General features: G+C 39.2%; 1 protein-coding gene across 1 annotated transcript; it reads left to right on the plus strand.

The window, feature by feature from the left end:
* Positions 1-450: 450 nt before the first annotated feature.
* LOC149925435 (cytochrome P450 4V2-like) lies at positions 451-24418 on the plus strand. Its single transcript, XM_090161751.1, has 12 exons — positions 451-581; positions 657-883; positions 4177-4289; positions 6234-6322; positions 6474-6664; positions 6728-6797; positions 10533-10665; positions 16633-16815; positions 21225-21398; positions 21488-21554; positions 23124-23303; positions 24183-24418. The coding sequence occupies exons 1-12, from the start codon at positions 451-453 to the stop codon at positions 24368-24370; spliced, it is 1746 nt and encodes a 581-aa protein (XP_090017877.1). The 3' UTR covers positions 24371-24418.
* Positions 24419-27089: the final 2671 nt, after the last annotated feature.

A 27089-nucleotide genomic window follows, 5' to 3' on the forward strand; every position in this document is an offset into this window, starting at 1 on the left:
TCTAATAGAAATCCGTTTATTTCTCGAAGCGTCTCTAAATAAGTTTCTATCTTGAGCACGCGTTGTTTTTATGGGTCGCCCAATTCTAGGAATATCCTATATTAAATCGTTAATTAGAAATTATGAATTTCATATTGGTCAAGAAATATTTACAATACCAAAATTGTGCCATGTCGCAGAAATTGCGCGTAGCGATATTTTGCACCTCTAACGGAACAATTTACTGTTGCAGCTATGACACTAGACGTAGCTCCTCCTTATCGTAAATTTACTATCCGGATTCGTTGTTCTTCGCTTATTACAGCCATGTCGTCCAACTGATGGCACCAGTGAAACTTCTGATTTACCCGATAAACGTGGTCTATTTGTAGTTTAACAACCATGTGACATCCCATCATTTGACAATTGTCAAATGATGACGTAAATGATGGGATGTCAAATGGTTGTTAAATGGGAGACGGGCAAACGGGAATTCTCAGACCTATAGTTGGTCGTCTAAACGCGCAAAGTTACATGCAAATCCTGCGTGATTCTATGTTGACCTCGCTTGCGGCCATTTATGGGTTGGAAAATAGTGGCAGGTAATAATGTAGCGGTTGTATTTCTGAAATCTCTTAATTAACTAAAAATATTTTATTTTCGCCATGATTATTTAGGGTCTATTTCATGCAAGATAATTGCCCGGCGCACACAGCTAGAGTGGTAAGGCAATTTTTGTCCGATGAAGGAATTAAGTTGTTAGAGTGGCCAGCTTTGCCACCCGACCTAAATCCGATGGAAAACCTGTGGTCGCTTATACAATCCCTAATGGAGAATAAGATTCCTTTAAACGCCGAAGAACTAAAAAATATGGCCATCGCCGCCTTCAACCGTTCCGAAGAAGGTTAAGGGAATGTTTAAGGAGAAGGGGTGACGCAATTCCCTATTAGGAGAAAATTAAAAGTGCATTGCAATATTTTCATAAATCAATAAATATTTCCGAAAAGATTTTAGTTGTTTTTCTTTTAATCCTTGTTTAGGTGGTTAACGGAAGTGGAATTCTATTTTTCCGATTCCGCTTCCTATTTCTCAAATTTCATAGTAATGACAGCGTGGAAAACGTTGAATATTTCCTTTGCCTAACCGTATAATAGCTTTACGCGCAGATCAGAATGAATTTGATATTCACGCTATATTTGCTATTTTTACGCTTGACGTCAAGTCACGAGTGCCGTAAAAAGCCAAAAGTGTGGCGGTGAGTAATGCCTACCAAGCGGTGCCGGCCATTACCATCTTGTTCACAACAGGGACCACACGGTTCTCGGTTTGATGTTTTAGTAATACCATAAGTTTATAATATTTTACGTAAGTGTGTCTCTTTGGGAAATATTTAAGTGAGAGTTATTCACGGAGTGACGTCATCACGGTAACATAATCGCCCCCTAGCGAAGCGCCGTTAAAAGCTATCCCAGTCAAGAGCGAACCGGCGCGAAACGGTGCCTAAGCCCGTTTTATAGTCTCTCTTATGACTCGCTCTCAGTAAACCTTTTGCATGTTAAGAATAAGAAGTGTCTTAACTATGTAAAAAATATTATAAACTTATGGTAATACACCGTAATCGCCTCCATTTTTGGTGTCAATACTCGAAATACCGCCAATCTGCCGTGCGAAAAACATTTCCGTGGGAACGGAAAAATGTTGATGGAGCGTAAAACGAAACTTGCTTAAATGTTTTCCGGTTCTGTGTAAGCTCAGATATTTCGCTAGATTTCGACTATGAAAATCAGGCTTTACTGGTATTTGTGAACATAAACTAAATTAAGATATTCCTTCTATATATCTGGTGCGAAGGGTGACCTGACTCACGGGCGTGCGCTGATCTTTTCGTCAGATCGGGCCAATTGATTATTTTCCGCCCGGAATCTATTCGAAGAGCCTGGAAATATTAACTATTTCATATCTATCAAACACCAGAAATAATAAACATAATTTGTCCGTGCGTATATTTCAAGCAACTAGAAATGCGTCCACGGGCCTAATTAATTAAAGGCGTTTTCCACACTACGCATTGGAACTAGTGGCGTAGCTACGGGAGAGCAGAGCTCGCAATGCGGGCGGGGCCACGAGCCTGGGAGAGGCCCATTCAAAATTAGGACCATACGCTTCTAAACGGTAAATTGAAAAAAAAAGGCCCATGGAGTGGAGTTGCTGGCGGGCCCAAAATCTGAAAGAACGATCCGAGATGGCTCCAAAAAGGGATATTGATTTCCACGAATCAACACAGCGAACAATTCACACTATCATTGGTTACTTTCGACATGCAAATCGAGTTTGTGTCGTCATGCATAGTTTTCTAGAGCTCGGCGTTTGGATAATAAATGCTCGTTTATTTCTTTATCTGTTTATTTAAGGAAATTATTCGCGGTCATTGTTCGATTTATTATGAAAAATATAACATTTTGTTCTGATACATTTTAGATATGGATGTATTTAAATAAAAGGTTATTTCTTATCCAAACGCTACAAACCACTGCGCATAATAATTTTCGCGTTGATCCGCGAGAGGAAAAGAAACCCGAGTATTTCTATTTTGCATGCAGGTTCTTCATTTTCTTTTGTTTAACGTAGCCCTCAGAAGCTAAATTTGCACGGCATTTTGAAATGCTGTGGAAATTAGTCGTGTTTGATGAAAAGTCCGGTTAACGAAAAAACAACCATACCAAACCGCACCAACTGCATATTACTCCGTTAACGCTCACCGTCAGACGGTGGTTTTGACAACCTTTAAACTGCAAACACGGTTTTTATTAGACTTTACCCCCGGTAACACGTTTTGGACTTTGCCCTCGGTAACGCGTTCGCAGCCCACAGACACACACACACACACACACACACACACACACACACACACACACACACACACACACACACACACACACACACACACACACACACACACGGACAGACACGACGATTGTATAACCCCCCCAAATCAAAGTGAGATAAATATCTTGAGGCCTTGGACCTAATTATCACAGAGCTCCGACAAAATGGTGGATGGATCAACTTGTATTTTTTTTATTTTGGCATTTTTGCCTTAGGTATGTGGCTAGTGACCACTAGATTTAAACAAAATTATTTCCTGATAAAAATTCAGAATTAAAATGTTAAATAAATAACTTTATTGGGTATACAGGTTTTTACACATAATATAGGGGATTTGTGAGAATTGGTTTCACGTCCGATAAATATATTTTTGGTTAGGCCAGGACCATCGCTACTTAAATCTCCGATTATATCGGTAAATATTAATTTTAAGTAAGGTTTTGGGGCTAACTCACGGGACCCCCATTTTCGAGATGTCCCCTCTTTGCGTAAAACTCTACATACCGTTAAATTAAATCCTATTTTCATGAAATTTCTATTCTTGAATAGCTAAACATCGCTTCACGAGTTCTTATCATTCCATTGTTTAAAATGTCAAATTGAGTGTTACCATAAGCCTAGTGAAATAAGTACGCACTATTCGCAAAATAGTGTTTCGTTGTAAATAGTCAAATTAAGTGTAACTTTAAATAACGTAAAAAAATAAGTCTGATCATTGGCGAAATAGAGCTTCACGCTTACGCAGAGAATTAATGGCAAAATAAACATATGCTCCGTTATCATTTGCGAAATTGCGATTACCTAAAATTATCTTCAATTTACTTAATTAGGGTTCTGAGGCATCCAGTGATGTAAACGCACCCGGGGTGTAAGGGCTATACGATTTACACGATCAATACAACCACCTGGGGCCACGAGTATCTATATAACAAAACTCTAACCCTCTATTGTTTCGTTTTCATTTCAATTAATTAGTAGTTCATGGAAATAGACATTGTATTTGGCATTCTCGTAAGCCGCCATCTTTAGAAGAACATTTTTACATTTGAAGCTTTTTAGCGAGTTCTCACGGGGAGAAAAATTTCACGAAGAACTCTTCTCAAGAGTAGAATTCCTTCTTACAATTTTGACGCGCCCCAGCTAGGCGACCCAAAAGATTGTGTTTTTTAAATCACACGAGATCACAGTTGCAGGTCCTTCTAAAGTAATTATAATCTCCGCGAAGGGTTTGTTTACTTTTAATCGAGCAAAAATAACTTTATTTCAGAAATACTAAAAATGTAAAGAGCATTTGATGATTTTAAATTTCAGACATATTCGCCGCTGCCGAAGGACTATCAGTGCTCTTCTCCAAAGAAGGACTGGTTTATATCAAGGTCTTCTTCACAGACATCGTGCTCGTCCATTCGCCCGAGACAGCCGAGGTGAGTAATAACATTTCACATAAGTGTGCTAGCTTCCACGAAGACGGTAAAATAAATGTGGGTGGAATTCTTAACCATCACTGCCACTTTAAAACGACATATTAGTTCGGGAAGGAACACTGGAATGGTTGGTATGATCGTGCGCAGAGACCGATTTTCGCCTATCGCTGAGAAACAAATGACTAAATCGTGTTTCCTCATGGCACCATCTGAGTAAACTGATATTTATAGTTTAGGCAAAAAACCTTGACTAAATGGTCGTTTTACGGTATATTTAGCTATAGCTATGAATTCGTGAAATTAAAACGTAAATTATTAATTCAAATGAATCATCATAGACGGGAAAATAATAGAAATGACCTCATTGACATTGGAAGTCGTGAAGCGCTGAGCCTGGCAGCCATGCTGTCACATAATGTTCCCCTTTTTCTACCCCAACTTCAAAAAACCGTCCTAGGCCCTGTAGGCCGGGAAGCCGTTCGAATTTAGTTTACCGTCTATTCGCCTGACCCAACATTTTTACAAAACATTATTGGTCATCACGAGTTGCAAAGCTATTGGCTCCGTGTGACTTTTGTTCGATATGTTTTGAAGAACAATCGGTTTTTGTGGTAAATATGAAGTAAAAAGCGTGTCAACACTTTAATTATCATTGGAAAAATAGGATTAGTCATACGTTACCTAGGAAGGAGCTAGCCTCGGAGTTAGCGCATTCATTATCTTTGACAAGTGCTTGTTGAAAAAATTTATTATCAACCGAAACGAATGTAGGTGGTGGTGGTGCTGCGGGGACATGCTCTTACGAAGTCGACCTATGAACTGGCATCTGCTACCGTCAAAGAAGAGAAAAATACCTAAATCTGCGCGTCGTAACGGACGTCAGACGCATTTCCTGCATGTGGCGGATTTTGGAAGGTGATGAATGGAATTCGCAAAGTGGACGATATCTTAACATGGTTTCAATGCACTTATCGTTTTTTAACACAAAATGATGCTTTTCTTAGTGGCGTATCTAGGAGGGGGGCGCCCCGGGTGCAACCCGTTTGGACGTGATTTGGGGGTGACACCCAACCGTGAAAAAAATATAAACTTACACAATCTAGAGAAATACAAAACAACTTTTTTACGCGTTTTGACTAGTAAGTAGCACCCCACGGTACCCGCATCGGGTGCCACCCATGCTAGCTACAAAAATGAAAATAAAGAGAATTTGGCTGAAATTTTAGAATTATTGAAAATGAAATGTTCTGATTTAAAGACCAAGTGCGAGAGTATGCCAAATATATGCATAGTACTATTCAGAACTAACTAATTTATATTAATGATAGTTTAGCTAGGAAAACCATCGTCCAAGAAGTTAAGAAATCGGTGGCTTCTACTCTGTTATTGACGATGAAACTCGTGATAATGCGTTTTGACTAGTAAGTAGCACACCATGATATCCGCCCCGGGTGTCACTCATGCTAGCTACGCCACTGGCTATTCTTCAAGGACCGTAAAATGTTCGGGAGGCATAGGGGTAACATAAAATCCAGACTTGCAGTGTGCTTCAAAACCAGTTATTTGTGACCCCTATGCCTTCCCCTGTTGTGAGTGAGGGAGCCCTTTAAGTAAACAAATTAGAGCAAAAAATGCATGTAAACCTGTTTAAATATCGTCAGCTTTCTTTATTCTATTCATCAGCTTCCAAAATCCGCCACTTGGAGGAAATATGAATAAAGATCATTGCTCTGTGTTACCACGGAGGAAATGGAAAACAAAATAAAATGATAATAAAATGCAAATATAAACGATCTATAGCTTCTATTTCACGCACCATAGCCCTCTAATACGCAATTGGGTAGCGTAAAAATGCCTAATAGCATCTGCTATACCTATCCTACGGCAACCAAAAGATGGCGAAGCGAAAGTTTTCGTCCGTGAATAAAAAAAAAATTATTGCAGGTAATTTTGTCCAATAAACATGAACTGAAAAAATCGTCTGTTTACGAAACCGGCAAATTGATGTGTGGAAATGGTCTCGTCACCTCAGAGTAAGTTTCATGACAGTCATTAGGCCTAACTGGAATTTTAGCGTCAACTCGTCGTAGTGTCGTTTTTACTCGAGATAAAACAGCTTTTAATCTACCTAGCAATTGTTTTTTACGATAAAATTAATCGAATGACGATAATTTTCCGACTTAGTGGGGACTCGGTGTGGAAATTTCATCGTAAAGTCATCGGACCAAATTTCAGCGGGAAAATGTTGGACCGATATCAGGTCATCATGGCTGAAAAGGCGGCGGTCTTATGCGAAATATTGGCTTCCGTTGACAAAGATCAACCTTTATTAATATCGCCTTACATTGATCTATGCTCGTTCGACGTCTCGATGGGTGACGTATTTATTTTATTCTTTCATTTATTTAATATTTCAATAACGTTAATTTTTTTTACAGAATCAATTAATGGAACGAATTTAAATGCCCAAAAAAATTCAAACTTGAAGGTTGTTCGATCTTCGAAACGGTAATTATTATTATTTAATTAGGCACAAAATAACATCTGGAATTATTACATACTAACAAAAGTTTACAAGGATATTCTTATAACCTGCAAAGCAATCTTTATTTAAGACCCCTTCAATTTTTCAAACTAGCCTGGCCAGTGGTGCGAAACATTTCTAAAGCCAAAGCTGCAAACGTTGGTGTTCCAAACTGAATACCGGAAGTCATATTCCCTTTAAGAGCGACGTAGCCATCAATGATCAAAACCATAAAATAAGGGCTAAAAAAATACCGTGTTGGGTTAACCTGATATCTGGACACACCCACATTTTCTTATAGGGTTTCGGCGGGATATTCTTTTTTCGCGATGACAGTTCGTCTCGTGTTACAGCGCGGATGTCCGGATGACGACAACGAACTTCTTATAAGCTTAACCGTCAAGACACACACACACACAAGCATTTCCTTGTAGGGTTTCGGCGGGACATTTTTCTTTCGCGATGACAGTTCGTCTCGTGTTACGGCGCCGATGTCCGGATGACGATGACGAACTTCTTACAAGCTGGCGAGTGGGCATAGGTTCTTCAGATTTCGGTCTGAAACGTCTGGTGAAATGAGGGAATCGGTGTCAATCATCTGGTTTTCTTCTCTGGGAACTGCTAGGTAGTTGGAGACCAACGCGCGGCTTGAGGATGGAAAAGACATTGCTTTCCCCGGATTCATGGCTGCTCAGATTCAGATTTTCTGTACTTAATGCCCTGGATGGATGCCATCTGGGTGGTTAGCGAAGATTATTTGTTTCGCGACATGTCTCGAGGGCTCCATTGAGGGTTATTGAATATTCGAGTGCGAGTTATCGGGCATTCTTTTATATTTCTTCCGACGTGGCTTCCGTCGCATTCGGACTATCAAAATCTTGAAAATCAGAATTCTGACCTTTTGGCGATTTGTCCTCCGGTTTTATTGGGCGGGGTTGAAAACAAAACGAAATTGTGACCTCATGTTTTTATGTGGGTCAATGGTTAATTTTGGCCTTGTGTCTTGTCAGGATTACGTCGTCTGATCAGGAGAATTTCGCTCGTGGTTGGCTTAATGTGGTTGCGTGGCTTAGATGGTTACTTTTAGTTTCGTTTCGTAACGGGAGCGTCTGGGCGCACCTTTGACCTTACAGGATGAAACATTGTAAAATCGCGCTTTTTGTTGGCGTATCTTTACCTGGTCTTGTCTTTTGTCCCGCGCATACCTCGTGTCATATGACAGACAGAAAAACACTTTCATTAGCAATAGCATGCAAGGGATTTAATTTTTTGCCTTGCTAAAAGCAGGGATTTAGTTTCTATGATCTGTATAAACTATATTCGGTTGTTATGTGATAATCTAAAGTTATTTTAGTTTTAAGTTACTGTTAATTTTTAATATAATAACAAATAATAATTATTATTATTAGTTTTTTAAAAATTTCAAAATTGCGTGGGATGGTTTTATTTACTAGACTTGTTATGAACTTAAGGGATATTTAGGAATAACTCTCAATAAATAGCTAAATTAGGACAGTAAATACCAAAACAAAATCATCTAGACCATGCAGTTCGTTTGCACTCTTCGAGGGCTTATTAAATATCGGTTAAGAGAGCAGGGAAGAGAAAATAACATAAGTAAATAACACAATGACCAACAGACAAACAAAATAATGTAGGTATGCGGGGGAAGGTGAATCTGAAGGGTTACATCACCTTTATATTTTTTTTGTAGTTTCAGTAATGCCAGTCCACGGAGATGAAATTTCCCTTTCGGAAAATTTTAATATTGGAACCAAATTTTCCTTTTTTATACAAAACTATAGAAACAATCGTATGTACTTTACTAAAAAAGTGGTAATCATTGTTTTCGAAATTATTATCCCTGTAGGCCTAAAATATAGAAAATTTACTTTACACCCGTAATTCATCTTTGAGTTTTTAATATAGTTCTTTAATTCGTACAAAACTTTACCATCAGTTAAATAGTACTGTGTTTATTTTCAAATGCAATTCGCGACCGAAACGAGTGTAGGTGGCGTAACGGCTCTAGCTTCTCCGAGGTGGCGCCTATGATCTAGCGTCTGCTACAGACAAATTGAAAAGTCATATGGACGTTTCTTCTTAAATAAACTTATCAAAATATAAGCAAACGATGCAAAAATCAGTGGCGGCGCCAGGATATTGCTATGGGTAGGCTACTTAATTCTTTAATCCCCCCCCCCTTTAAATACACTAACTAAACAAAACTGTGACAAAACCGGTTTATTTTTAATAATTTACAAAAGAAATGTACATGACTGTTTAAATGAACTCGGAAGTTTTTTTTTTTAGTCGATGAGCATAACAATGCACATATGGGCAACATCCTCCAACAGCATTCTCCATTTTCACTTACAATTGTTGCAAAAACACTTGCCAGTTGCCACGCTTTATTTAATATTTATTTTGGAAATAGGGACTCGGAGAGTCGGAAAACCGCGCCATTTATCATCTGTCTAACGATGCCACACTTTTTGAAGTACTTAGCTAGTTTAGCAACTACAACGAATCAAGGCTGCGCTAGAAAAAATATTAGAAAACACTGTTCAGTGTTCGCAACTTAAAAACAACAGGCTTTTAATTCGGATTTTGATATTTCTAGTTTCGCAAATCATTTTAGGGGGCTGTTCGGGGCCCCTTCATCTAGATTTGGGGCCCCTACAAGCGAAATAAAAGTAGGCTGTAGCCTGCGTAGCCTACCCCTGGCGCCGCCACTGGCAAAAATTATATTAAAATGAAAGTATCTTTATTTATCAAGTAAAATTTACGCATACACACGAGGAAAAACTAATAGCGTCTGCTTAAGCCGCTACCTATCTGGATTTTAATGGCGAACTAAAGGGGGCGTTGTCAAGAATACATTCGATCTGGCATCGCTGCGTAGTTTGTTCCTCTTTGGTGGCAGCTTTGCGGTTTTTCGTAACCGATTTTAAACCAATGAAACGAGTAAGAAACTAAACCTATAATCTCAAATTATAGTTCCAAAGTTTAAAAATTCGAGATTTCCAGTCCCAATTATAGAACCCGAAACATTCGACGTGAATTTTCAACCAACGCTGAGCGCTATATAAATAGAGCATAGCGCCGATTTAATTTTGGCCGGCGGCGGCGATTGGCGAAAAACACCCGGCGGTGTTGATTTTTTTCGGTCGGCGGCGGCGTGCAGTGAAAAAATGTCTCCCCTCCTTACCCCCATATTCTTGGTACCTAATGCAGCATTTTTGATATTAGACCGGTTAAGCCAGTATCCGAAAACGTGAACGGGGGACGTGTGTAACATAATCACTCATAAGTACTCCTCTGAATAACATTTCCACAAACAGAAACATTCAATGAGACCTTGTTTAACACGGAACATAGAATTAGTGGACCGTTAATGGAAAATTATTACAATCATTGCGCTATTACAAAGGTTACCATAAAACAAAATCTAGTGACAGCTAGGGAAGAGCTAAGTTATGGATTATCAAAGTCAGAAACTCGCGATGAATTCTGGGCGTTTTCAAAATCCGATTCACTAACTTCCGTTTCCCATCTGCAAAGTGGACGACGCTTTTTTCGTCACGGAGTCGGAAGTGACGTAATTTCTTCATATCCCGCGAACAAGGTTTCGTTAAAAAATATATTAAAGGCGTACTTACGAATGTTACATTTGGTCACGAATAAGGTCGTAATTAATTGCCATTCGTATTTGACAGTTTTCTGGAAATGTGGGTCGAGAGTATGTTCGACGTCTGGCTTAAAATGGACATGGCATTTTTGACACCCCTGACCAAAGTAGGAAAAGAATTGAAAAATACCGTGATGGATCTCAGGAATTACTATCGAGAAGTGAGTTACCTAAACACCATTTTAGTGTTAATTGTAGCGCCATCTACGGCAGTTTCTCAAAAGCTGATCACCGAAAAAGGAGGAGCGATTTTGTGGGGCAAAACTATTTTTCATGTTCATTAAAACGTGCAGAGGCGTACCGACCAGAGTTCGGGCGGTTTATTTTGAACCAGTCGCTAAGCTATCTTTCGTGTAGGGGGCGCCAAAAACACTCCTATCTATATAAAATCAAAACTATTTATAATTTTTTTGGTATATAGTGGGGCACCATTTTGAAAATTTATAACCGGGTGCAGGGGCGCCATATACCCTTGGTACGCCTCTGAAAACGTGTATTCCATCGCGATGGAAAGTAGTCATTTTGAGGTTTACATAAGGCAAAACCAAATTACGTTTCATTTTTTACACAGTGATTTCTATCTATTTTTAAAATCGGGTTTACAATGAATATGAAGCCGCAACTCAAGCCTAGTGCTTCCAACAGAACTCTGTAATTCTCGAAGAAAAGCTACACCCCTTCGCCTTTCGCCGTGAAATCTTTTCCCCTTTTCCCCGGTTAGAAGGGGGGTAAAGCTCTTCTGAGGCGAAGATTATCTTTCTGGAATCATGAATATAGCAGCTAGAGTTGCAGCTGCATATTCTCTGCTAACCCGGATATATACTTGTTAAAACTAATCAAAGTACAAAATTGTTTAAAAAAACATATCTAGTAGGCGTGAAATTCTTGGAATATTCTCTAGAGGGCTATAGTATTTTATAAAATAACACGAGCTTCCAGCAATTCTATTGGCTCTTTGGGTCATTTAAAAACATGTCCGCCATATAACCTTGGACGAATAAAGTAATCAGCCGAATCATAAGCAAAACGCTACTACCGCGAGAATCACGAAACAGTTCCACGCAAACATTAAAACTTTTTTTGCGCTGGAAAATACCACCTCAAATTAGGATCTAACAATTATAAGAAGCGAATAAATAATTTGGATAATAAACGTAAGAATTTCAATAATTAATATTGTAAATAATGTATATAGGCTTATTGCCTTTTTCAAAACGTATTGAGAAGATCCTCTAAATTATATTCGCAGAAGAAAATATGTTCCAACGACATAAACACAATATTATATCGCGCCGGTGGAAATCTTTCCAATGTCGGACACCGTGGCGCTACAAGCGTCGTTGCTCTAAAAGAAACAATCTAGAGGGCACACAGGGAGATAATACCCTTGGATTATACCCCGTCCGAGTTCGCATTGTCGGTGCTCTGGCGGACAGGGGCGTATTAACCATTAGGCAAAGTAGGCACGTGCCTAGGGCGCCATTTTTCTAGGGGCCCCACTGTCCATGTACTTGGCTTGCCCCTACTCAAAATAACGCCGAAAAGGTTTGGGGAAACTAAAATATACTTATTTATTATAACCCGATACGCCCCTCCTTAGCTGACCAATGCCAAGGTGCTCCACATTTTCTGTGCCTAAAGGCGCCGAAACGGTTAATCCACCCCTGCTGGCGGAGTTGATTAGCAAACTCCAGCTGTGTGAGTTGCGCTGGCCCTTAACGGGTCAGAGTGTGCAATAACCGCTTGCTTAACCGGGAAGTTGGGGTCCGGGTCTTGTAACCCGTAACCCCTGTAGTACAAAGAGTCGATTTAGGGTCGGGCTTTAGTCGAATAGTCGCTTTTCGGTCCTGGTCCAAATGCCGACTCTAAAAGTCTTAAACCTTTTTGAGATAATTTCGCGTAAGTACGCTTTTGATCCCTTTTAAGGTCGGTATGGTGACCATATATTTTGGACTACTTGCCGACTCAAAAACGACCTTACTAAGTTTAGTATTAATTTATAAGAGTAACGAAATTCAGATAGTAAATAAGAAACAAACTTTCTTATTATGCCCTGTAGCACATTTAATTCGGGCCGACGTCGGACAAAGCCCTCAAATGGCTAGGCTGGCCGACGGTCGGCCGACCTTTGGTCTTTCAGTCGAAATGCCCTAGGGAGTTATGGTCGGCCGGCCTTTAAAGCATGACTCTGTGCCGACTAAAAATGTACCTGTTTCTTACTCCAGAACGACGTTGGGCCACAGTCTGCCCAATTTCAAACCGTAACTCTATAACGACTATTAATGTGATGGTTAACCGACTCCAAAACGTCGTCGGGCCGACTGCCTAAAATTGCGTATTTCTATTGCGTATCGATTGTGATGCTAGAGGGTTTATACGAAAAACCAAGACACCGGAATCAATTCTAGTAGGATTGTCCGCCATCTTGGAAAATAGCCGCCAATGTTTAAAAGATTGTTACTCGAACCCAACCAACACGTAGAATAAAATATGAGTAGTCACTTTTATTCCACGTGTTTTGACAATCTTTGGTAAGTCTGTTAACCCTGTAACGCCGCGCCTTAATTACAGAGAGTTGATTTAGGCTCGGGCTTTGGTCGTAAAGTCGCTTTTTGGTCCTAGTCCAGATGCCGACTCTAAAAGTCGTAAACGTTTTTGCGATAATTGCAGTTAAGTACGTTTTTTATCCCTTTTAAAGTCGGTATGGTGACATAATAGATTGGACCACTTACCGACCCAATAAGTCTTATCAATGCAACTATTAATTAGAGTCCGAACGTGGACCTTAAATTGTAATTGCAGTCGTGACTTGAAAAAGCCATTGCACATATATAACACGACTAATGGTCGACTTATATCCAACAGTTTATTTTTAAATTAATCGCGCAGAACTGTGAAAATTAGCGATTTAATAAAACAAATTAAAACAGTTTTTTAAATAATTTCTTTTCTTTACTCTATTTTGTCGAAAAATATCATATATTCAGCCTGAAAATGTTTGCTTTTTCAAAAATCTCTTAACTCAAGTAGGTCATATTCGTGTAATTAAATATTTTAGGGAAATACATTGTTAATTCAATTATATACATTAAAGTTTTGAGTCATGGTTAGATTATATGATTAAATTGATATTATATTTAGAGACACGATACTACATGACTTAGATAAATGATTGTTTAATTAAAACCGTAGTTTAAAAACATGACATTTCGCGAGCTTTCGAACCGTGGTTCCTCGTCAGGCTACATTCCAACAACTCAATGTTTTTAAACTACGGTTTTAATTAAACAATCATTTTATCTAAGTCTTGTAGTATCGTGTCTCTAAATATAATATCAATTTTAATTGTCAATTCAAATTGAGGGAATGTTCTGCGAGCACTGCTAAAACATTTTCTGCCTCTTAAACTGTTTGGATTGAATCTGAAATTACGATAAATCGTTGATTCATGTTTACAAACTTAGAAAAAGATGTTACCAATACAAACACAACTAAATATTTTTTAGGAAATCAAATTGGTACATTTTTTAGGTCGAGTCGGAAATACGGTTAAATTGGTCGTCGGCCCAACGTCGTTTCGGAGTCGCTAAACTGTCTACTTGAAGTCGGCTCAGAGTTATTTCAGATTCGGCCAGTAGTCGTTTAAGAGTCGGTTATATATCCATATTAAGTAAAATTTTCTAGTCGATCGACGGTCGGCCGACCATTATTCTACTAGGACAATATTTTTCGGCCCCATATGCGGCTAGGACATTTCGACTAAAAAAAGGAAGGTCGGCCAACTGTCGGCCGACCATGCTGATCGACCTTTTTTATCGACGTCGGCCCAACCTCAAATTGCTACATGGGATTACTTTTTTAAGTTGGCATACAGTCAAACGTTAAAGGTAGGCCGACCGTCGGCCGACCCTTTTTCGGGTAGGACATTTCGACTCAAAATAGTACGGTCGGCCGACAGTCGGCCGCCCACAGATTTTTAATAATTCGTCGACGTCGGCCCGACTCTGAAACAATTCTTTTGTGCTGCAGGGGAAGTGCAATGGCGCACTGGGAGATGTTAGCGCTGATCAAATGGTCGTATCTCCACCTCCGACTTCGGTCAGGTAGGGGCTGGAAAATGGGCTTCGGCTCAGGCTAACGGAGAGAGTCCGTGCAAACTGGCCGCCTCGGAAGATTGGGTAGCCTGCTGTGGGGCGCCGGGTCTCCGTATGAGGCGCAGTGGTCCTGTTTCCTAGCCTTTTGGGGCAACACCGGGTGCCCGATGCCAGCTGTGCCGGGTTACTTCGGTGGCTGTGTGCCCGGCATTCCACTTTAGGAGCTCTTGCTGAAGGGTGTGGCTCTCTACCTACGTAAGTCGGCTGCAGTTGCTATAGCATCCACTCTGTATCCCACAGCTGTGCGCGAAGTGGAAGCTGGTCACCCCATTGCTGCACCTTTTGTCGAGATGAGTGGCTGGCGTCGTGGGTGAGACGATTAATAGTAGGGTACTACTTCCCATGCTGGATTTGTTACTTGTCCGGGCCTTCTAATAAAACCACCGGTGTAGTATGTTTGGAGCACCGTTATATAAATTTCTGACCAAATTTGTGAGGTGCGCTGGGACCTAGCGGCTGGGACGCAGTGTGCCAGTTGTCCGCCTATTGGTACCGTCACTTCCGGGGTTTGACTCCTGTTCTTTTGTGTGTTGGGTGTGTGTCGGTGGTGCTACCTATCATTATTCCCAAGGCTTTGCGCGAAGTGGGGAGTGGTTGTCTCATTGCTGCGCCTTTCGCTCGCGTCAAGGTGCCACTGTCAGCGGTAGGGTTCTGTTGCTGATCATGGCTGTTGTCATTCGTGTGGCATTATGATAAGACTACCGATGATCAAAAGTGACGTAATTACCAAAAGTGTCCAAGTTCCTAAACTTTCAAATGGCAAAAAAAATACTGAAAGCTGCTGTCAAGATAGACCACATAAAGGCTAGAATGGGATTAACGATGCACGCATTTCTTGTTTGTTCTTGGATATAAAAACGTAGATTAATGGCGGTAGCGTTTTTGCGAGTGGCAGTAGTAAACAATGGAAAAAACAATAATAATAATCTCACTGGGCGACGCTAATTCTCCTTTTGAACTTCTTTTCCTCCCAAATGAATGCTCTCCCCGCTCTTAACTTTTACTTCAAGTGTAACTTTGATTGCAAAATCGATTACATTAACACACTTTTAGTAATTATTATGTTACTTTTGGGTCGATGTCAGCGGCGTGCCAACGTTTTAACGAGAGTGATGGCAAAAACAATTTTATAAGAACATACCTTGTTAAAAAGACTGCGTCCGAAAAAATTACGAGATAAAGAAAACTAAACACAAGGGTGTCGCATGTTTCGTAAACCTTTAAGTAAACTAAACATGCGAAACAGTCCAACCGTGGCAAATAAGTATCCTCATAAGCCTATCATAAGGTCTCCAAAGCAAAGGTCTAGACCAAATTTTTTACGATCACATACCTGTTATTAAGAGGTAGGTATTAAAAATCTGTACCTCCTATTTCTGAAATAAATTTCGCGAAATGCATTGAATGCGTACAAGCAGTGCGCGAACATTTTTAAACTTAGAGCACCGTAGTAAAGGCTTTTCACAATTTTATCGCTTTAAAGCTTAAAATTAACACGTATCTTTGCAAAATGATTCATCAGAGCCTAAAACTGGCTATTAGAAATACGATGGGTGTTTCTGAAGTTATTTTTTTTTCAAATTTGAGATTTCGACGCGTTTTGTGTTGCATTTATTAACCCGAGCGTGGCTGCTCTACCAAGTAAGAGAATATTTTAGATGTAGAAATTTTGAAAAAGATGTCGCTACTACCCTATCGTCGTACGTTAATTTTCCTCTCGCATCGACAATGCCGTAAACATGGGGTTCTATGCTAGACCTTTACTTATGGAGACCTTATGATAGATGTATGGTATCCTGAGTGAACTACAACACTGCGCAAAGTCTGCCCTGGGAAAAAAGTAGCTGGGGCAAGTCGCCCCCGCTGCCCCCGTGGTTCTGCACGGTTCTGGTCGATGTAGGATGATCGATATCCCAGGTGCGCGCGTATATTAATACTGACCCAATTTTGAATAAGATACTGTATTTTCCTTAGGCACTGAATGAGCGGAGAAAAGTGGTTCTCGACCGAATCGAACGCACCAAGTCTGGCGAGATTTACGAGGATTGCTCGGAACGGCCGTGTCTGATCGAAGCTCTACTCCATCAGCAAATGATCAACAAAGGCTCATTCACGGACAAAGAAATCTACGGCGAAGCTTTCACAGTCATCACGGCGGTAGGATTAAGATATTCAAATATTTTATTTCTGCAGTCTAAAGATACGTTCACACTACGTAATATTTGTCGACTGGAACAAATATCGTACAGGGAAACAAACATCTATTGGGAGCCCTTAGAGGTTACATTTAATGCTTTTACTTACACTAGATGGCGCCAATTTAAACCCTTTGGGCGGGTAAAGAATAAATATTTAAAAAAAATACTTCTAGCACTATTGTTAAGCATTTGTTTTATGTAAAAACTATAAACGAAAGTCAACTTCGTAGAAAATTCGAAATGAAAAGTAACCAAAATAATCATTAATTTTAAATGTTTAAAACCCTTTTGATTTTTGAACGGGTTAAGAATAAATAATGAAAAAAATACTTTTAACACTATTATTAAGCGTTGTTTTATGTAAAAACTATAAACGAAAGTCAACCTCGTAGAAAATTTTAAGATTTCGGGATTTTTTTCGGTTTTTGTTAGAGCTTCTAAACGCTTCTCGGATAACAAAAGCGTTGTTTGTGCCAGGTTAATCCTTACGATAGATCAGATATCATGCAATCCGATTTTATCAGATCAGTTGATACTGGTCAAGATGCTTAAAACCGAAACTAATTATCTGAATTCAACGTAAACCGAGCGACAGAACGTTCACTTTTTTAAATGCCAGGCATTTATCGATTTAACATATCCCTCCCTTAATCAAATTCCTTATGAAATTTTAATTAGTTTTATAGAAGATTGTATGTATACTACATGTAGATTTCAGATAACTGTTCAGCTAATTTCTGACGATATTTATTTTAGATGAATAGGTCAGATATATACTTGCGATAATGAAACAGATACATTTGTAATCAGATTGCTGGGTGAAAGGAATATAAATGATTATTCTGAACTGTTTAGCTGGTTACCTTTAGATCTCTGAAATTACTCCCTGAATAACCAGATCAGTTAACGGTTGGAAGCGCTAATCCATGCACACTGCAACGGAAATGATCTAGAAGACATATTTCTGTTAGTTTTTTTAATATTCACCAGATTGCGGAATATTGTCATTAATTTAGGCAATAAGGTTCTTAAAATTGCTTTTTGTTTGGAACTTCAATCAGTTGTTTGTTATAACAAGTTGGCAAGCTTGCCAAAATATACCTCTCCTCGGAAGAGTTTTTAATTTTCAGTGAAGCGTAACTGTATCCGTGGTTCTGCAGTAGAACGCTCACCTGTCGTTCAAGAGGGCTCGGATTCGAATTACGGCCGATTAGAAAAATTATACTACACCCAATGACAAAAAGAGCGCGCTTTTGGAAAAACCTTTTCCCTGATTCTAAGAAACTGGGTACGCAGTGATTACCCTTTTCCCCGAAAATGCGAACGCGTTCGCAGGTCTGACAGACAGACCCACCCACCGACAGACAGACACGGTGGTTGTATAACCCCTCCTAGGGTACAAAGTCCCCTCGGAGAGGTAAAAACGTTACAATGATAACAAGTCGGCCAAGGCCGTAATCTTAGTTCCACATGGATGAATTAATTAATTATTCTCTAAGCCTTGGCGGGTGTTAAAAGGCTTAAGCATAACGTTAGACGTAAGCTTCTTTATCTGTATTGTAAGTTTGAGCTCCGTATCTCAAATCCAATAGGAACTACGAAGAAAATTTGCATACGGTCACTAACCCTTGGCGCGGGTTAAAAGAGTTAAACATAGGGTCAAACTTCAGCCTCTTAACTCTATTAAAAGTTTGAGCCCCGTATCTCAAATCCAGTCCAAACTACGAAGAAAATTCGTGTAGGATCTATAAGCCTTGGCGCGTGTTAATATGGTTAAGCATAGGGGCAAACGTAACCACCTTTACCTATATTCAAAGTTTAAACCCCATATTTCAAATCCAATAGATTATAAATTTTTCTCTAAGCCTTGGCATAAGGGTTAAGCATAGCGTCAGACGTAAGCTTCGTTATCTGTATTCTAAGTTTGGGTTCAGTATCTCAAATCCAATAGGAACTAATCTATTAATAACGATTTACCCGGGAGATTTTTGGGAACTTTCGTACTCTGCGTAAATCAACGCTCAAAATAGGAAAAGGGGGGCTGTTGCGCCCTCTGTTTACCTCACAGAGCTGAAACGTGCACACAGAGTAGAGGTATAGCAGTAATATAGATCAAAAATTAAACGGAATTTATAAGTCAATCATATCCAAAATGATAAGACTGCGTAAAAATGCTTAATTTAAAATTAAGTCTGGTAGAATATCCGCAATACCCATCCCAATAACTACACCCAGTTTCGAAGTTATATCTCAAATCGCACGCGAATAGCGTTAAAATTGAGCCAGAACAATTTAAGCCTTGGTTAAATTAAAATTAAGTCTTATAAAATATCCGCAATGACCATCCTAATAACTACATCCAGTTTCGAAGTTATATCTCAAATTGCACGCGAATAGCGTTAAAATTGGGCCAAAACAAGCTAAGCCTCGGTTAAATTAAAATTAAGTCTGGTAAAATATCCGCAATGACCATCGTAATAACTACATCCAGTTTCAAAGTTATACCTCAAATCGCACCCGAATAGCGTTGGCCATACACGGCTCCGTTAAGGAAGTGCCAAACTTATTTGTTACTTGAGGCCATACACGGCTTCGATAAGTAAGTGTCACACTTATTTGTTACTTCTGGCCATACACGGTTTCGATAAGTGAGTGTCACACTTATTTGTTACTTCTGGCCATACACGGTTTCGATAAGTGAGTGTCACACTTATTTGTTACTTCTGGCCATACGCGGTTTCGATAAGTGAGTGTCACACTTATTTGTTACTTCTGGCCATACGTGGCTTCGATAAGTGAGTGTCACACTTATTTGTTACTTCTGGCCATATGCGGCTTCGATAAGTGAGTGTTACACTTATTTGTTACTTGAGGCCATACGCTGCTTCGATAAGTAAGTGTCACACTTATTTGTTACTTCTGGCCATACGCGGCTTCGATAAGTGAGTGTCACACTTATTTGTTACTTCTGGCCATACGCGGCTTCGATAAGTGAGTGTCACACTTATTTGTTACTTCTGGCCATACGCGGCTTCGATAAGTAAGTGTCACACTTATTTGTTACTTCTGGCCATACGCGGCTTCGATACGTCAATCATGCACTCTGCGTAAGGCAAAAACGAACGTCAGCGGTAATGTAGTTCATGCGTCGCCCAAGGGCCCCTAATTTTTCTAGGGCACCGAAACCTGGCCAACCATTAGAGCTAAAGTAAATACGTAATTTAAAAAAGAAATTAAATTTTTAAGTCACTCAGTTGGGTAATAATCAGTGGGGCTTTTGCGCCCCCTATTTCCACGACAGAGCTGAAACGTGCGCACATTGTAGAGGTATACGGCTGCCCTATGGCAAAACCTTACAACCACCAAATTTTTGAAAAATTAGATTTTTACGCATCAGTTTTACCAAGAATGTATTTATTTATTCTCAGGGAGAATGAATATGTCGAGACGATCGACGGACACGTTGAGGCCCTAACCCCTTCACGCTAAGGGGGGGGGGGAAGAAAAAGGAGGCGGTCTTATTTTTTTGCGTCCTCGCAGCAGCGTTAATCGCGTCGGAAAACGTAATTTTTAAGAACCAATGAGATTGCAGTATTATTTGATTTTATTAAAGCGGAGGAGCATACCGGGGGGCACAACGGGTGGAATTAGAGAAACGCTAAAAATAATCTCAACATATTCATTCTCCCTGAGAATAAATAAATACATTCTTGGTTTTACTAAGGCATGTACAAAAGTACTGGAAACGTTTCAGGTAAAAGTCATAAATATTTAACTATTTATGACTTATATAATTTTCTCATTAAAAACCACGTTAAAATCTTATAACTTAGGTTTTGAAAAAGTCAAATATCTCAAAATTACGATCGTGGTGATTAAAAGGTTTTGCCATGGGACAGCCATATAGCGGTTATACAGATTAAAAATTAAACGGAATTTAAAAGTCAATCGTATCCAAAATTATAAGACTGCGTATTTTTAAAATAAGACTGCTTATTTTTTTTTAAAAGTGCCTAAGGGGGGTCGGATAGAAGGGGCTGGCAAAGTGGCGCTAACTAAATTTAACCCGTGAAACTTGGTTGTGCAGATAGAGGCAACCATATTAAGCATTCTTAGAAAAAACGGCGGGGTTACGTCACCCCGTTCAAAAGATATGGAAGGTGTTTAAAAGGTGGACGACGACGACGACGACGACACTTCACAACATTCTAACGAAAACAATAGTCCCACTCTATGTATATAATAAAGATATGGAACTAAAAAGGGGCAAGCAAGGCACACTATGCAATAAACTGTTAACGGTTATTGTGAAAACGCAACGGCAAAAATATAGCACGTGAAATGTTTATCCTTGTACACTGTTTCCAGGGATACGAAACGACGGCCGTGGCCGCATCTGGAGCGCTGTTTCTGATCGGCCATCACCCCGAGGTGCAAAACAAGATCCACGAAGAACTGGACGAGATCTTTGGCATGGAGACGGACAGGCAAATTACTTCGGAAGACGTTTCGAGAATGACCTATCTTTCTTGCGTCGTGAAGGTCAAATTTATTTTCCATTTCGGCTTTCAGAAGCTCCTTTATTTTCGAGTTTATTGGAAATGACACTAACTTTTTGCGTCATTGTTTAGGAATCCATGCGAATTTACCCCGTCATTCCAATGATCGCCAGGAAATTAAAATCTGATTTTGAAATAAGTTAGTACATGATCATTTATTTGTTAGAATTGGTTCAAATCGTTTAATCATAAGTTTGTAATTACATTTTACGTATAATTGTGTCAGTTCATTGTTTTCCATTGGTTATTGATGAACCATTCCTAGAATAACCAGACGTTTTTTGGTGGACTTCATTTGTCATAAGGCCTAATACGCGCTGCTTGTCTCGTCGTGATAGTTTGGAATTGGCGTATTATTCTCGCTAGAAGCGTTTACCTTTTTGGGTATCATAACAAATGTCAATTTCACGTCACTCTACACATTGTTACCATAAGAATTTCCTTTAATGGAACCTTGTTCACGGAATATGACGTAAATTACGTCACTTTGAACTCCGTAGCGAAAAATGTGTTTTCGGAAACAGTGAAAAATTCCTCGAGCGTCCTTCGTAATCTGTAGTTTAGCTCGTATCAAAGATAATATTAACTTCGTACCCTAGATTCGAAATAACTGCTTCGCACGAAGGCAATAGGGTTTACCCACTTCCTAAGAGAAAATTAACTTCATAATTACCACGGTAACTGTAGTGTTAACTTAATTAGATTAATGAATCGATAAAATATTAAATAGCAACTTTATTGCTGTGTTTATCCATGGGCTCTATATAAGGAGCCCATGGTTTTCGTTCCACTTTTTCGCTTGTCACGTTATTCACATACTGTAACAATAGGGATAAAAAAGAGAAACACAATACAGAACACGAATTTTTTAATAGCACAAGGAATATCTGAATTTTTCATTTACGGTCCATTATTTGTATAATCTAGAGATGTAAGTCGGAAAATTTTCCGGAATATTACTGAGGATTTTTTAACGGAATATTTTCCGTATTTTTCCAAGAAATACGAAAAAAACAAAAGGTTTTTATTTTAGCCAAATATTCTTTCCAATTTAAATTTCACGGAATTTTTTTCGATTCCAAAAGTAAATCTAAACATTTAGTCTAATTTTTTAATTTTTTCCGATTTCCGGAATATTTTCCGCATTATATTTATCCAGAAAATTAACAACTCTAGTATGTTACGTGTGAATCAAGGTCTCATTGAAATATTTTCTATCTAAAAATTAAGAGTAATTATGTTAAATATACAACCAGAAATTATTTCGACTTATAAAATATAATTAATAATTGATGATCGAACATTTGGATTAGTATTTGTCTTAACACACGTTTTGAATTAGACTGAAATTCGAACAAATGTTATTTTGCCAAAAGGTTTTTATTTATAGTTCGAATGACGGTGTCGGGAACCCGCGGCCATCATGGTCGAATTCACCCCCGACACGAAAAGGGGGGACGGGAAAACGTCACTAGCGTGCGCTTCAATCGCTTCAGAAACAGATTTAGGGAGCCAATGACAGACCGCACTGATTTGATTTGTTTTAAGGGGAAGGAGCTTTCTGGGGGAGTATGAGGGGGAATTGGGAACAAAGCTTAGAAAGGCCTCAACAAAATCATCCTCCCGAAGTAGAAATAAAGACCTATTTGCTAATAACTAGTCAAATTGAGGTTAACGATGGTGAAAATGTTTCCGTTAACTATTGTAGAAGGTCACCGTTTGCCGAAAGGAACGGAAGTGGCCATTATCATCTCGGCCATCCACAAGAACCCAAAGCACCACCCAGAGCCAGAGAAATTCATTCCTGAAAGATTTCTCCCCGAAAACCGGAAGAACATGCATCCTTACGCCTTTATACCATTTGCGAGCGGTCCCAGAAGTTGCATTGGTAAGAAATGCTTACGACATATGTCCCACTACCAATCTATGGTAAGATTCAGCCTACGGTAATTTCCTGTCGTAGTAGACGAAATTTGGCGATTAGACCACTATGTAAGTAGGGAAACGACAATTTCTATAATCCAGCTAGCTTTTTCTAATTATAGTAGTTCAGCAATGAACATTGGTATTGCGCCCCGTTAGTGGGGAAGCCACTTTTATAATTCAAACGCCATTGTAGGATCGTATATGCCGTGTGTCCCTTTCTCGCGATTAGCTTGTAATTCCTTGGGTATTAGCTTAAATTATTTTTATTATAATGACTCTATTTAACCCATGAACACTATTAGCCTAGAAATGACGTGCCAGGAACGGTTCACGGTAGTTTGTTAAAAACAAGGTTTACAATTATAAATATTTCTAGAATCTAGAATAAAAGAAATTACGGAATGTGTGATTTTTTACAATTTAAACATAAAAATTAATAACTATTTTAATAATAATATTAAATAAATACATGTATCTATTTAAATTCATGATAAATGCTGCAAAAAGGAACTAAGGCTTCGACTGCTTATAAATAACAACTGAGTTTTATTTCCACTAAATTGACCCCGCCCAATGCCTCGCTGGGGGTGACCTAGTGTATTCCAGTTGAATATTCTGGGGTTTAATAGATTAATGCTGGAATCCATACCTCTACTAGGAATGCTTATCCTGCCGTATCGCTAATGGTGAGATCACTCTGTCGGCTTTGGCCCCGCCTACGAGAGAGAAAATCCCCTTTGTGCGCGCTCCCCTCTTACGTTGTTGTTTGTTAAGTTAAAAAAACCGTCAGGCAGATCTAGAGGTATGGATTCGTGTTATTAGAAATATTATTTTGTTACAGGGTCTGCTTACGCTATGAAAGCTATGCTAACCATGATCAGCGCAATACTGCGAGTTTATTGGATCGAATCCTTGGACCAGCGAGACAAGCTGGTGTTCTCGATGGGCATCACGTCATCCACTTTAATCCCGCTGCAGCTGAAACTCACCGAAAGAGCACGACGCAGAAATACAACAACGGGAAGCTAGTTTGAAAACCACCGCTTCGTTATGTATTGGGGCGCCTACTATTTCAGTTTTGTAGACAAATCAAATTGCAATTACTCTTTAATGATTGTAGATGGCGCGCCAGTCTTGGCTATTGCTTTATTTGTATAACCGGATCTAATAAATATTAACAACCCGATAATTGATGTTCATTTTTCCAAGGTGTGACGTCATCAACTTTAAACTTTAATGTAAATTCTGTAAGCTCGCGAAGTTGTAATAGACGGTAAAAAAATGTGGTTGCAATTTTTAACCGTCGCTGCTAGCTGCACAGCTGATTGGTTGTATTTAAGCGTGCGCAGGAGTCACCTAGAAGCGAAAAAATTATGGAGCACGTGGCGCCATGTGAGTAAAATATTTATTTTGGAAATATAGGCGTGACGAAATGTCCGTTTAATTATAATTTAAGCTATAATTCTGAACTCGTTAAATTAAGGTGCAAATTATTCGTTGAAATGAAACAAAATAGACGCGAAAATGGCAGAAATAACCTCAGAAAATATTGAAGTCCCAAAGCACTGAGGCCGGCAGCGATGCTGTCACGAAGCAGTGACGTCCAGGGCTGGACATACGTTTATTTTTTTAGTAGTCAGCCTGACTAGTGAGCCTTCTATCTTAATTTATTTTAGTAGTTACTGAGTAGTGGGGGTATAAAAACCAGAAGGGCAGCCATCATTTTTCTTTACCCGTCAGATTTAAAATAGGAGTTTACTATCACTCGAGTAACATGACTTTGGCCGATCACAAGTTTTTCACGCCTAGTTTAAAATATTTTCACTGATAATATCATCACATTAATTCAGAATCAGAACGTGTGTGAGGTGCAGTGGACTCTCGGGACTCTTGATTTTCTAGAAGCTCTGCAAGCATGTTGTGATTTTTTTAATAAAATGTGATATATTCGGCATTATTTATGAATGTTTAGGTAAATGTTTCACTAGTCAAATTGCCTAGTGAGCCCTCAGATTTCGATTCATTTTAGTAGTCAGAGCATTTATTTTAGTAGTCAAATGCCCTAATTAGTGCCTTATGTCCAACCCTGGTGACGTCGCTATGTTACATTCCGAATGGATTTAGAGGAGTGATTTCTAGTAAACGTTGGAAAACGTCATGTTTTGGAATAAACTATGTGTCAACTTTACCTTTTCAGATCTCGTTTTTTGATGGCACTTCGTATGCAAAACTCAATGAAAAAATGTATCATGTTTTCAAAGACTGTTGAACATACTCAATATTCGGAAGCCTGAAACCAGTCCTTATCAATTCGTTGTGTGATGAATCGTTGCAACGTGAGACAGCAATTTAAAACTTGTATCAAAAACCTTATTTGTTTTTGTTATAAATTTCAAGAGTTTTTCTGTTTTTTGAGCTTTAAACTAGTTGAGTACGTTTGTAGGGTCAATAATTGGGTTATCCTTTTTGATTTGACAAGAACATTGATGATTTAAAAAGTACTTGTTGATTAGATATCCTGATATATAACTTAGGACATTTTGATTAAGCAGGTTTGAGCTTTCAAGGGAGTTCCAAATTTCTAAGTCTTGATCAGAGCATCGACCTTAATGTCGCAAGACCACGCAACTTTTCAAATTATACAAATCAAAATGTTGTTTATAGATGCAACTCTGTATGCAGCCCGAAACTGGTGAGGATTCGGTGGTCCCTGTTTCCATAGACAAATAAAAGGTTCTCCAGGAAACCTATCCCGTGCCTTACCCCTTACTAATATTGTCGTCTCCGCAATGTCCCCAACAAAGAGCTCCGGCAGAGAACCACAGAAATAAGAGTAAGTCGTATTAGCTGTATTGCCCCCCTCTAGTAGATGCCCCAATTAGTTCAGAGGATTATTGTTGTTTTATGCTTCCCCATTTTGTGTTTTATTTGTTGTGAAAAGAAAATAAAGAGACTATGATTGATATGATAGTTAACGTCTGATATACGACCCCCTCCCTTTTCCCTTTCCCTTTATGAAAATGACTCTTCTGAGAGCCTCGGTTTCACGACTTAAAATAACATCATTTACGTAATGTCACTTCACCAAAGTTGAGGCAGTTATAGTATGTCCAACGGCGAGTAAATCAAAGAGATAAAATCACGCCAGGTCATAGATCGATGATAACGTTGCTATAGTACTTCGCCAACTAGTACGCTATGTAGTCTTATGTCGATTTTGGTAATGAGGAATATTTTTACAACTACTTTACTTAAGATGGCGCTACGAAACACTAGGGGACTTCTATTTCTTAAACGCTTCACCCCGACGCCGCGAAATTTTGACCGTCGGCGCCAATCCGGTGATTTTTCATCAGCGACGACATCGTTGAATAAAAATTTTTGGCGGCGGCGTTTATACAAAATTTCGTTTTCGTTGTCTTTTTTCTGAAGCTTGGGTGGTTTCGAACCTCCCTTACGTCCACGATAATTAATTTTATTAACAGAATCAGTACAAGGTATTTTCTGACCTTTCAAGAGCGTAGCGTTTCTCGAGGCCGTTTCCATAGACCGTGCTGTTGAAATAGCCGTTTTCAGAGTTGAGAAGCCTCTTCTCTATCACTTCGCACCTGATACCACAGACAAACTATCCCGGGGCATTCGCGTCAGAGCAGCATCAAAATTGCAATGTTCAGGCATCTTCCGAAGTTCGGCGATGTAAGCCCCAACTGACTCTCCCTGTTTGGGATCTCGTTTAAGGAACCGGTAG

This window comes from Leiobunum rupestre, chromosome 10, assembly GCF_980474605.1.
Source record: "Leiobunum rupestre chromosome 10, qqLeiRupe1.1.hap1, whole genome shotgun sequence".
Lineage (NCBI taxonomy): Eukaryota > Metazoa > Arthropoda > Arachnida > Opiliones > Sclerosomatidae > Leiobunum > Leiobunum rupestre.

What these genes read in the sequence shown, in the direction of transcription:
- LOC149925435 (XM_090161751.1), top strand. Translation starts at nt 451, where the DNA reads ATGGGAGACGGGCAAACGGGAATTCTCAGACCTATAGTTGGTCGTCTA. An exon ending in TCAGGAATTACTATCGAGAA is followed by an intron (nt 10,666 to 16,632) that starts GTGAGTTACCTA and finishes TATTTTCCTTAG; the next exon opens with GCACTGAATGAGCGGAGAAA. An exon ending in CTTTCACAGTCATCACGGCG is followed by an intron (nt 16,816 to 21,224) that starts GTAGGATTAAGA and finishes CACTGTTTCCAG; the next exon opens with GGATACGAAACGACGGCCGT.